Source organism: Montipora foliosa, chromosome 8 (genome assembly GCF_036669935.1).
Source record: "Montipora foliosa isolate CH-2021 chromosome 8, ASM3666993v2, whole genome shotgun sequence".
NCBI lineage: Eukaryota > Metazoa > Cnidaria > Anthozoa > Scleractinia > Acroporidae > Montipora > Montipora foliosa.
The window spans coordinates 4250767-4263013 of record NC_090876.1 but is presented as its reverse complement, the minus strand read 5'-3'; the positions used below and the strand labels follow the sequence as shown (position 1 = coordinate 4263013).

At 37.8% G+C, this 12247-nt stretch overlaps 1 protein-coding gene across 1 annotated transcript; it reads left to right on the top strand.

Moving 5' to 3' along the window:
* The first annotated feature begins 267 nt into the window (after positions 1 to 267).
* On the top strand, positions 268 to 11628 carry LOC138013203 (putative beta-lactamase-like 1). Its single transcript, XM_068860218.1, has 11 exons — positions 268 to 499; positions 2497 to 2649; positions 3371 to 3520; positions 4091 to 4212; positions 4300 to 4458; positions 4869 to 4997; positions 7656 to 7770; positions 8034 to 8112; positions 9468 to 9605; positions 10212 to 10312; positions 10792 to 11628. Exons 1-11 carry the CDS (start codon positions 347 to 349, stop codon positions 11131 to 11133), a joined length of 1641 nt encoding a protein of 546 aa, XP_068716319.1. The 5' UTR covers positions 268 to 346; the 3' UTR covers positions 11134 to 11628.
* Positions 11629 to 12247: the final 619 nt, after the last annotated feature.

The window sequence follows — 12247 nt, the reverse complement described above, 5'->3', positions numbered from 1 at the left end:
CGGTCGAGCTTTACTAAGCGAAATACAAGGACCCGTAAAATCCGTTTGCCGGCTCTGTCATCTTCCTCCAAATCTCCCAATTTTACGACACGTGATACGAACAATTTCCCGTTTCCCTTGGCAGAAACGAAAACTATCAACCTTGAAAGCAAGCCATTGGCTCGATCAAGTTCAGTTGCACCCAGGCTGCAAACATGACTAAAGTCAAACAAAACAGCCTGGGGAGAGGAAATGTCATAAATGTTTGCACGCACAAATCTGCCAGTCAGTGAAACGCAGATCTGTGCGGACAAACTGTATGGTGCTGGGCGTTGTGTAGACGTCTGTTACACATCAAAGCCGCAAAATGGTTCCGTGGTATTCGAAAAGAATCCGAATGCTAACGTTGTTTTTAGTCCTTTTTATTTTGCTTTTTCTATTAATGGCGTCACTTTTCGCGTGGAGAGTCTTATATTATGATTCTGAAGTTGGCCGCACAGTGCGTCATGATATCACAGAGGTAAGCTACTTGTTGTTGTTTTGCTCACGGTGTTCACGAGTTTTTGTTTTCCATATTTCCATTATTTTTCTTATCCATTCTCAGTCCATTTTGATTCCCCGTTTTGAATAATGAAGTTCTTTTTTTTACTAAATAAAGTACAAACTTCCAGCTCAAAGACGAAAGACACCCAAGCGCTCTAATCTCAGTTTTATTGGGCACGCTTACCTGGTATTTACCCGAGGCCGTTGAAAGAGTGGTTTTCATTGCGCATGTGACCTTTTTAATTCTCCTGACTGACCTTGCTTCATCATTGCAAAATTTAGGTGACATTAAATTTGAAGCTTTATTATCATTGTCAATTCATGATGTAACACTGGCCATTAATGAAAACTGAAACCCATCAGTCGAGTGGGTGTTTTTGCTGTTCACCGATTCATTAACACGTGCAGTACTGGAAACGTGTATTATAAGAATCTTACGAGCGACCTGAACCGAATCATGATTTCTGTTTATAGTGAAGTTCCCATGACATCTGTGCAAACAGGAGGACACACCCTTCATGTTTAGCCTTAGATAGTCCCTATCGGCTTAAAAAACTGCCGACCGCAGTATTTTTATGTCGGACTGTAGTCCGAAATGTGGGAGAAATTGGAACCTGAAACTCGTTCAGCTTTAGCTTCTTTCTTTCAATAGCGATGAAAATCACCTTTAAAAAATGCTTTTACTTAGAAAGCTTTGGAGGGTATGATCGATGCCGGGTTAATTTTCTCAAATCTAAACAAAATTATGTGAGATGCAAAATACTGAGGTGTGTTTTGGTGAGGGCAAAGTCAACAATCTATGGAAATCAATAGTGGAGAGTTTTTCATCGTTATTGGATCACAAAATCAACAAAAGCATTTGCATTATTTACACTATAAGGTTGTGATTATTTCTTTTCAAAAGCACATTTACGCATAAAAACGGAAGCGACAATTTTAAATAACAGTTAATGAACTGAATTTACAAGGTCATTCTTTCCAAATCAATCGCAATCAATCAGTACTCGATGTTTTGCTTTCTGACAGAAAAATGTTCTGTACATTATGGTTTCACTTGATCTTATAATCTCATGGATAATTTCGTCATTTTGGAAAATCGATTATGAATGTTCTTTATGTTTACTCCTATCGTTATCACTATTGTTTTCAGGTAGGATCCGATGTATTCTTTTAGCGGTTCATCCACAAACAACACTTAAGAATGAAAGCCCATTATTAAACGGCCCGGAAGATAGAGAGGCATGTGACAAACGCCATCGAAATTTGTTCTCCAACTTCCTTTGTGAGATTATATGAGGATCCAATAAAGATAAAGTAACTCCAGAGTTTCTACAAGCAGATGTAAAGTTGTTATGCTCGTATTTATAATCTCACCTTAAATCCGGCACACAACGATCTGACTCTAAAGGACCGTGTGATGTATTTTTGTCCAATTTAATCATCGGGGTAACGACAGAGACATTTTTTACTGCAGGGCTTTTAGTTGCATAAAAATGAGGAACGTATAAAGGGCAACAATAAACTACAGCTCAATAGAGCCGAATAGTGCTAAAGGATGGATTCAGTGAAACTGTTAACAAGACGTGAGAATCAAGAACGCTTGGTACTTTTGAGAGTGGTCTCATCTATCATCCCCTATCATTGACCAAAGAACGAACAAACAAACCAGCAAATTAAAAACAGAAAAGCGGTTTTTTTTTTATGAGATGCCAAATTGAATTTTTTCCTCTCTTTTTTCTCACTGAAAACATTACATTAGAGCAAACAATGGCCACATACTCAGTTGTCTTCACTAGTCATGAGGATGAAAAAATATCATCCCACCTACGTTTAAACTGGTTTTCTAAGATGAATCATTTAAAAATATTATAACTGATGTTCATAATAAGTTATTTCCAGTTTGAAGACTAATTTGCTGCTTTCAATAGATTTTGTGCATAAAGCCAACAGCAATATATATTCCATTTGATTTAGTATGAAGTGTCCACCCAAAGACCTACAACTGCATCGCCAGCTGAGTGTCCAGTTCGTGCAAAAGCCATGCAGCTGGCCACCCTGCCAAAGAGAATCAAAGATGAGTTGTCAGAAATTGAGGAGACATTAGAAAACAAAATTCACGGTGACACGGTAGGGAAAAATAAATAGGCTACAAACTGGAATGCTGTGCCTGATTAGATGTTTGTAAACCCTAACGAAAATACAGCTTCATATCAACAAAACTTTTCATGGACAGTTAACATTGACTTCATCAACCTAAAAAGCCCCAAAGGCTGACTACCGGTGTGAATTTTTAGTATAGCATGTGATAGGATTGATCGTTCTGGCAAGATTCTTACACCACCTGATCGGTTGCGAGAAGCTCTCTGAACACGGATGTTTTAGTGTAAGATATTTTAAGATCCTCTTTATAAGCGCCTTATAAGGCCTGTTAATTTAGTTTAAATTGTCCTGTATATGTATGAGGCGGATTCGTCATGCCAACGCTGTCGAATTCATCTTTCTGTTTGGAGAATAGAGAACGTTTTGACAAAAGTAGCTGCTCATAACCAGGTGTTTTTAATTTTCCGGATCACACGAGTGAACAATTTAAATTTCTAGTTAGTTTTGTAAGGCTTATGATGGTTGTAAAGGTCTTGTTTCGCGCGAGAATGAATCAAAAAATGACTGGATGCCGCATGACTATGTTACTAAGGCGACTGACTTTAAATCGTTCCTGACCACCTGGTCTGATTCTCTCCAGTTGGGATTCTTACAAATTTAGGGTCGCTCTGTGAAAACTCCTGCACTTCAATGAACAGAAAGCAACGATTTTTTATTAACTAGTTGGCTGTTTGTTTTCTATTGACAGCTTTTCATTTTAGCAAACATTGTGTACATGGATAAGGTTGTTTGGCAACGTAGATTTGGGAAGAAAAAAGGCGGCCGGTCAAATTACAGATCACCAAAACTTTCCGACACAACCGTGTTCCCCGTTGCCAGTGTCACCAAGGTTTTAACGGTAAGGTTACTGCCATTCTTGTGCTCAATATTATAAATAAGAGAACTTCTAAACTCCGACATTTAAGTTAGCTTGATTCAAAGTTTAGTTTCAAAATATTTCACAAGCCCATGTTGAGTACTCTTCAGTTGTATGAGTTTTATAGGGTGGCTATTAGAAGCCGGCAGAGGTGAAGAATTACGGCACAAGTGGTCACTGTCGTACATTTCAAAAAAACGTGCCATGCTCCTAGGTTTCGCTCTGGGTTCCCAAACTCGTCTCGCAAATTCAAGTGAGTTGGCCACCAAAAAACTTTAAGCCGTACGACATTTGCCGCTCTCGTTTTCAATGTAATGTCAAATTTGAGTCTAACAGGCCATAACAAGAATTCAACAAACCAATGAAACAGCCGGAATTGCATTATTCGAGTTTCATAATTTTGCCAGTTTCAATAAAAGAAATTTTACGGTCAATAACCAATTTTTGAGCAGATAAAGCAAACGTACCGAGTAATAACAAAGGCAATGCATTTTTTGTTCCTGTAATTGTTTTAACGTTAGTTAAGTTTATATTGGTGTTTCTTTCCTGTAGGCGTTGATGCTGTACAAACTTTACCACGACAAAAAGGTTCAATCACTAGACGATCCGTTCAAAAACTACATGCCAGGATTTTCAATTAGGGATCCTTTTGATTCCCACGACATCACATTAAGGTTAGTGTAGCAACCTTAAGATCACCTTGTTCGACAAAATATTTTTTTCATGAGTTGATTTCATTGGTTTATTATCTCTGTCTCAAGGGAGATGGTGTCTCATATGTCTGGTTTGCCAAGAGAAGCTCCCTGTTTTTCTCGAATACTGGAAGAGCAAGGTGTTTGTCAAGTGAACAACAGCATCATGATAGAGAGAATAAAAAATCTGTCTCTCATTGTGCAACCAGGAAATAAAGTCAGTTACAGGTACGACAAGTGCTTAAGGCAAGCGTAACAATGAGAATTAACAAACTTTGTAAAAATCCTGGTGGTGCGTGAGTTTTATTAAGAAACACTGGCCCAGTATGTCCCTTCTCAAATACCTCAATTTTTTGTTGCCTTAACATGTTTTCAAGGAGTAATAAGAATCAGAGAACGTAAGCTTTTGTTTTGTTCTTTTCGATCATTTGTATCATAATAACCGATATGCTATCTATCAGAAACCGGTTATATGTGTGTAGTGTGAATAAACAGATACTCAGACTGTCATTGAGAAAATCATCTATGACACATTCCTCTTCAGATGTCCACAAATGCACGTAATTAGATGCACAAGGATTTCAAAACGAATCAACAGCACAAATACCAATCAATTCTTACTATTATTCCTTCATCAGTAATTTAGGCTTTGGGCTTCTTGGCCAAGGATTAGCTGCCTCCCAAAACTCTTCGTACGACATTTGGATGAAGGAAAACATTTTCGATCCTTTGGAAATGAACAACTCAGGATTCAAGTTAACCCCCGAGTGAGTGATTATACTTCATTGAACTAGTGAGAATATACGTCTTCACTGACGCATCAGTGAAACCTATGATAAACTGATATGATTTCTTAACGTTTCAAACCCCTGCCCCTCCCTGTTATAAACAATTAATAATTAAATGTAACATATTTCCCTTTTAGTAAAAAGCTTGAGAGTGGAGAATCGGACAATTGATTCACACAACAGGCCATCATCGACTATAGAAGTTCACACTAAACTAAACTGATACTTGTCACAGAATTTCTAAAGTAAGAAACAGAACAAGGTATCTACTGAGTTAAGACTTAATAGTTCATTAAAGTGCCCCTAACCCCAAAATATTTTTTGCACTAAAATGAATCTTTGCATCTGTTTGAAACGCATTGCGGCATTTTTTTTCCTTTTTCTAACAAATCCTGCCTTTTTATAGGCTTCAAAACTTGCGAAAAACCAAGCATCTTTTGTTCACGACCGAGTCAGAAGGGGAGTGGGTCTATTCCTGGTTTGACGTCATAAACTGATTTACATTGCGTTAACCCTGTAAATATTCTTGCTTTTTGGCCATTTCAACTTAATGAAAAACATAAAACAAACAGCGGCTACAAACATAATGATGAAGCGCATTTTACTTTTGACTTGACGTTTCAAATGCTACGACATACATCTTCAGAAGTGACAACCTCAAGAGAACAAAGCCTCATCTCATACCTCTGAAGTATCAAACGAGACGGAATCATTAGCACTGACACATTTCAACAGATAATGCCTTGCGGTTCGACCCCTGATATACTTTACGGTCTTCCAAAGGTTCACAAATCCGGTTGCTCTTTTCGCACAATCGTCTCCTCCATGAACACATATAATTACATTCTCGCGTCGTTTCTTGTTCAAATTCTCCATTCGATCTCCAAAAATCAGTTTACAATCAAGGACTCTTTCAGCTTTGTAGACTGGGCAAAGTCTTACAAACAATAAAGAGATTTTATGTTCCTTTGATGTCAGCTCTCTCTTCACTAATGTTCCACTTGACGAGACCATACAGATCTGTCTCACAAAACTGTACTCTCTCCCCGATTCTCCAACACTTCCACCTAACGTTCTTAAAGAAATGCTGGAGTTTGCGACAAAGAAAAGCCATTTCGTCTTTGATGGTAACTTTTACGATCACATAGATGGTGTTGCCATGGATCTCCATTGGGACCAGTTTTTGCCAATATTTTTATGTGTCATTTTGAAGGATTGTCTGCATATTTGGTTTCGCTACTTTGATGACACTTTCACGTTGTTTGAAAATAAAGAGGCAGCTGAAAAGTTCTTACGATATATCAACAACCGACATACCAACATAAAATTCACAATTGAACTTGAGGTGAACAATCAAATTCCATTTTTAGACATCCTCGTCAAACGCAATCAAGACCATACATTCTCCACTTCCATCTTCAGAAAGAGAACCTTCACAGGCCTCTATACCAAATGGGATTCGTTTACACCCCGAAAATATAAAATTAATTTGATTTGCACAGTGACCTTTCATTGTTTACGCATTTGTTCTTCATCATCTTTACTTCAATCTGGTTTGTCGGGAATTAGGAAACTTTTGCTCCAAAATGGTTACCCAGTAGGAATTATTTCCTATAATATGAATGATGTCTTAAATCAAGCTAAATTTTCTAATCCTTTCGATACAGTCCCCAAGAAAGATATCATTCTTGTTTTGGCTTATTTAGGGTTTCAAAGTGAATTTGCCACACACCGCCTAAAATCGTGTATCAAATAGTTTTATGGGTTTGTAAACCTCCAAGTAATATTCCAGGGCACCTGTCGAATCAAGTCTTTTTTCCCTTATAAAGATCGTTTGTGCAAATCACAAAAATCCAAAGTTGTTGGGACCCGCAATGAGTTTTACATTGGTAAAACGAAACGTCGCTTACGTGACCGTAAAAAAGATCATTTCAAAGTACTCAAAGGAATCAGTCAAACTTTCGCCATTGCAGATCACTCAGTAAAAACAAGTCACAACATAAAATAAGGAACCATTTTCAAGTTCTAGGAAATAGTAGCCCTGATTTGCCTTAAACCGTCGTTAAACGAAAACGTCGGCAGCGAAAACTGCGGCTTTATGAATCGGTCAGTTTTCACTGCTATCTATTTATCTTACTATTTCTATCCACTTATCTTACTATTTTTATCTTATTCTCTCTAGTTACCAGTCTTCTTAATTTTATATATATCATATTTGAATTTGTTCAACCGTCACTTCTGAAGATGTATGTTGTAGCATACGAAACGTCAAGTCAAAAGTAAAATGCGCTTTATCATTATGTTTGTAGCCGCTGTTCGTTTTATGTTTTTGATTAACTCTGTAAACAGAGCAGTAAAACGAAGTAGACAAAGTAGTTTGTGACGTCAAATCAGGAATAGACCCACTCCCCTTCTGACTCGGTCGTGAACAAAAGATGCTTGGTTTTTCGCAAGTTTTGAAGCCTATAAAAAGGCAGGATTTGTTAGAAAAAGGAAAAAATGGCCGCAATGCGTTTCAAACAGGTGCAAAGATTCATTTTAGTGCAAAAAATATTTTGGGGTTAGGGGCACCTTAAGGGCCAACTATTTGATTTTAGATCAGTGAAACGTTCGGTCCACTGTTCTATTTATTTTCAGAGTGAGACAAAAGATTCCAGTTGGGTATCTTGAACACAAACCTCATGAACCTGCTGAGTGGGGATGGGGAAACCCCGCAGGTGGAATGTTCACATCAATTGAGGATATAGCAAAGGTTAGTAACCCCTTGCTTTTTCCAGGCCAGTATTGCACATCCGGTTGCTCATGTTGATCAGGACACTTTCTTTACTGATAAATCGTTTCTTACTTACCCTAGTATCTCCAGAGATTCCACATCCAGGCATTACAAGCCGCCTACCTGGCACCAGAAACAGTCATTAGTTTTTCATCTTTAACAGCCTAGATAATTTATATATAATACATTGAGACAATTCAATATCCATCTTATAATTAACATGTTTTCTTCATCTTTGCCAGCTGGAGATAAAACTTTTTAATTCGACGGATGAAAACGACTTCCTATCCCCTGTCATCACTGAAGAATTTTTTTCACCAGGTAAGAACGCTGATTTGTCGTCTCATATAGCAGTTGCATTTTTATTAGTTTTCGAAGGATATGATCACTGAGGCTGGATGTTAACATCCAGCTTAACGCTAGCTGTCAAAGTAACCTTAAGAGACCCTAACTAAAAATCACGGCATGCACCAAGTGGTTGAATTGCTTCAGTGAAGATACCCGATTGAGGCAAAGGACATCTTGACTCATGCTATCCCTGCACATTCGTCGATATTTCACTATTCAGATATTTTAAATACTGAATGTTGTTTATGATGCATGCAGAATGGTCGGGATGGTAGACAACAATGACAAGCACAAAAGTATTTTCAGGGTAGTAGTTACCTTCATGGGGTTTCAACTCTTGTAGAGTTAAATCTTTCGGAAAAGGATTGCGGTTGGTGACTGATATTTGGACAATCTGATCGAAATTCGAATGGTTTGACGCCTCAATTTTCATATGAATATGATTATTGCGAACATTTGAGGCGGTTCTCTTGTTGTCCTGCCCTTGAAAAAAAGAATCGTTACCAAGGGGCAGTGATTTGCAGGCGGGCAATTGCGCAAGCGCCAAAATTCCATTTGATCCTCTCATCAGAGTTGCAAAAAGACTCAGAGAAAACTCTTCCAAGGAACGAACGACATCCATCCAATACATAGTTGTTTACATTACGGTTTTTGCTGATTTTCATTCGATTTTAAAGACCGAAGGGATGATTGTGATTTTTGAGCCAAAAGATGGTATCTCTGTAGATAGATAGATAGATAGATAGATAGATAGATAGATAGATAGATAGAGTTAGGGTTAGTTAACCCTAACCCTAAAACTAAATGGCAATTACGATTGTATATGTAAGATACATGTCAATTAAAAGTATACATAATCATGGTCACTAAAATCTGTAGTAGAAATTGACGTAGCATAAAAATTAAAATTTAAGAAACTTGCATTATCTTTCAACTTGGTTGACAAAGTTTTACAACTCGCGTTTACAATTGAATGATCGTTGGCCAAGGTGTTATTCCATAGGGCCGCACCTCTATATCTAATCGAAAAATGGACAAATCTTGAGTTGAAGCGAGGTACACAGACTGAGTCAGGTGTCCTACTCTGCTACCGTGTTTAATATCTAATTTTAGTTATAGCCGTAACTTCTGTGATTATTATATTCTTTTAGTAATATAACTTAATAATACGGAGAATGGAATTATAAGAAGGCCTGCATTGTGCTAAACACGACAACGCTGTCAAGGCTCCCTTGTTGTTCACACCCTGTCCTTCATAAGCTTCATCACAACGGACAGACAACCTTTTGTTACGTATTCATTGGTTTTCTTGGTTGGTTTTTTCTCAGCTTATATCTTGGACGGTAAACAGTTTATCGGCTCTCCATGGGAGATGCAATTTATGGATGGCTATGTTGCAAGAATGAAAAATGGCTACGTGTATGGTTACTCTTCCAACATATTTCTCTTTCCCGATCTCAAACTCGGTAAGGAAATCTGGCCCCAGTTGTTCGAAGAGAAGATTAGCGCTATCCATTGGATAAATCACTATCCACTAAATAAGTCAATTGGTTTTACTAGTGTTTATCCGTTGGATAGCGCTCTTCACATTTTGAACAACCGAGGCCTGGTTGATTCCTCAAATCCTTTCAGAAATCGTGTGAGTCTGAAAACGGATTTTTTCCTTGACTGATTTTTTTTGCATTCTTTTTTTTTTCTCTCATTTCGGAACTTAGAAGCCCCCCAAATCGGCCTGATTAGGGATTTCTCCGATGTAAAAAGATGACAATATTTTCCGTTTTGTTGTGTTTGTTTTGCATCATCTTTGAGTTTCCCACGCTTTTACAAGGAAGATTGTCTTAATTCCCAGCCAATCAGACAATATGGCCCCTTCATCAATCACATTATATGCAAAAGTGAAAAAATAAGATATTGTATCCAACCTGAGACTTGGGCTACCTATATTGACCTTGGCAAACTTTTAAATGTCTTAGTACTGTTCTCAGCATCACTTATCACAGATTATTCTCTTCGGTGATACATCGCGTTTTCGATTGTCATTTGAAAGGACATTAACAGAATCGTTTTTTCAGCATTCAACGTCTTCAATGCAGGGGTTATGAAGGGATGCGAAACCATGGCCTACAAACTTCTCAAAGCATTTCACCATGAGCTAACTGCTTTGGATTATGAGGTAATCAGTCTTGGATTCATTAATCTCTTACTTCATTCAGTTGAATTAAACTGATCACATTAATTAAACGAGCCTAAATTAGCTCATTTTGTAAAATGGCAAAGTTGTTTCAATATCTTGAAGTCTTCAGGTTCTGTGAACAAGTCATGATTAGATCATTGTACTGCAATGATCCTTTTCAGGGATAGATTGTTCGTTTAAAGTCAAACTTTTCTTCAAACGGTGTCATTAATCCAAATTACAACATTTGGCAAACGTTTTGATCGTTTCGAGTGGTTTAATTAAAGCCTTTGTCAAGTTCTGGCTTTTGTTTCTCATCAATTGAAGAAAACCTCTAACTTTTCTGTCTGAAACCAGGTTTGTTTGTGCTTTGTTAGTTAGCTGTGAAATGTTGGTACACTGACCCCGCTTTGCTTAGTTTTACTTCCAAGGAAAGGATAAGTTATCATACTTCATCTATTTTTTTCTTCAATTTGCAGCAAGAAAGAACCTTTCCCGCCAAAGAGGCAGCTCCATTTTTGGGAGAATTTCAGACGGACGATGTACCAACCATAAAGAGAGTCGTCATACGTCACCGTAACGGAAAGCTTCTATTTTACGTGAACGAATTCCAGTTTCACCTCAACCATGTCCGTGGAATGACCTTTGAACTGATTGATCGGAGAAAGGTCAACTGCCTTCCAATAGTGATAATGGGAGTCAATCACGAAAAAGTACACTTTCACCCGCCGATAACTGATTACATTTCTCCAGGATTTACAGTGTTTGGATTTAACCTGCAAGGGAAGGCATATTTTTACAGAAAAGCAAACATACCGTAGCTAACTCTGCTTTGCATGGTACTGACATTATTTCAGGTTATACTTTCATGTAAACTGATACATATTGATTGTTGTGAATCTTTAGATACCTTAGACTATTTCATATAATTATTACAAATTCAAACCAGGAGCCCATGAGTATGAGCCTCCCCATAATGCACTTCATCCTTGAGTCAACCTTTGCGAGTACCTTTCTATTTATAGAACTAACCCCTCAATAGGAGACTCACATTTACATCAGTTTACATCTATTCGCACAATTTGTCTACATTGTTTGTGAACTACGCGCAAAGGTTGACTCGTAGGGCTTGTATGGTACATGCAAGCTCCTAGTTGTGGGCTCCTGTACAAACTTAGGTGGCTAAAGTTGCCACTCCATCATGACAGGGTGGCTTCCACCCTTTAGTTAGTGCGAGGATATTTCATTTATTATATGGACAGGTTATTTTACTGGAAACTAAAACACTGGTAGAATCAATACGACCACTACATCCGGGAACCGAGTAGCGTATTCTTCGTACTTAACATGGGTGCTCATATTGAGCAACGACGTCACGATTCTCGCCTTTTTCTCCCGCCTTTTTTGTTTGTATTAATGTTGTCGGTCAAATCCGTTCTCAGGTTGTGAATTCGTTTTTACCTAGGTTAAATTGGTGATCTTTATTTTACTTTGAATGTTACTTTGAATGTTTTACGTTGAATGTTAAAGCAGATATCAACTCCCAACATCTATACCTTCCCTCAAGCACTATCTATTATTATACATCAGGCTCACTATGAAAAATCTGATTGGTCGAGAGCATTCAATCAATTCACAATAGCTTGTGAACTTGACATGATAAATGCAATATCTGCTGCAGATATTGCATTTATCATGTCAAGTTCAACGTCTGCCTGGTTACTAAGCCCTTTGGAGCGTTCTCCTCAGAAACAAAATGGCTGAACGCTTCGCTTCTGTTTCTGAGGATGAATTATGTGAAAAATGTATAATAAAACAATTGTTGAATTCGGTTTTCGCATGATATCATGAATTATCAAAACCTCGTGTCTGTGTTATCTGCCTCAGCCTTCGGCTTCGGCAGATAACACAGACAGATCTCGGTTTTGATAATTC

What these genes read in the sequence shown, in the direction of transcription:
- LOC138013203 (XM_068860218.1), top strand. Translation starts at nt 347, where the DNA reads ATGGTTCCGTGGTATTCGAAAAGAATCCGAATGCTAACGTTGTTTTTA. An exon ending in ACAAAATTCACGGTGACACG is followed by an intron (nt 2,650 to 3,370) that starts GTAGGGAAAAAT and finishes TTCTATTGACAG; the next exon opens with CTTTTCATTTTAGCAAACAT. An exon ending in CTTTCCCGATCTCAAACTCG is followed by an intron (nt 9,606 to 10,211) that starts GTAAGGAAATCT and finishes TCGTTTTTTCAG; the next exon opens with CATTCAACGTCTTCAATGCA.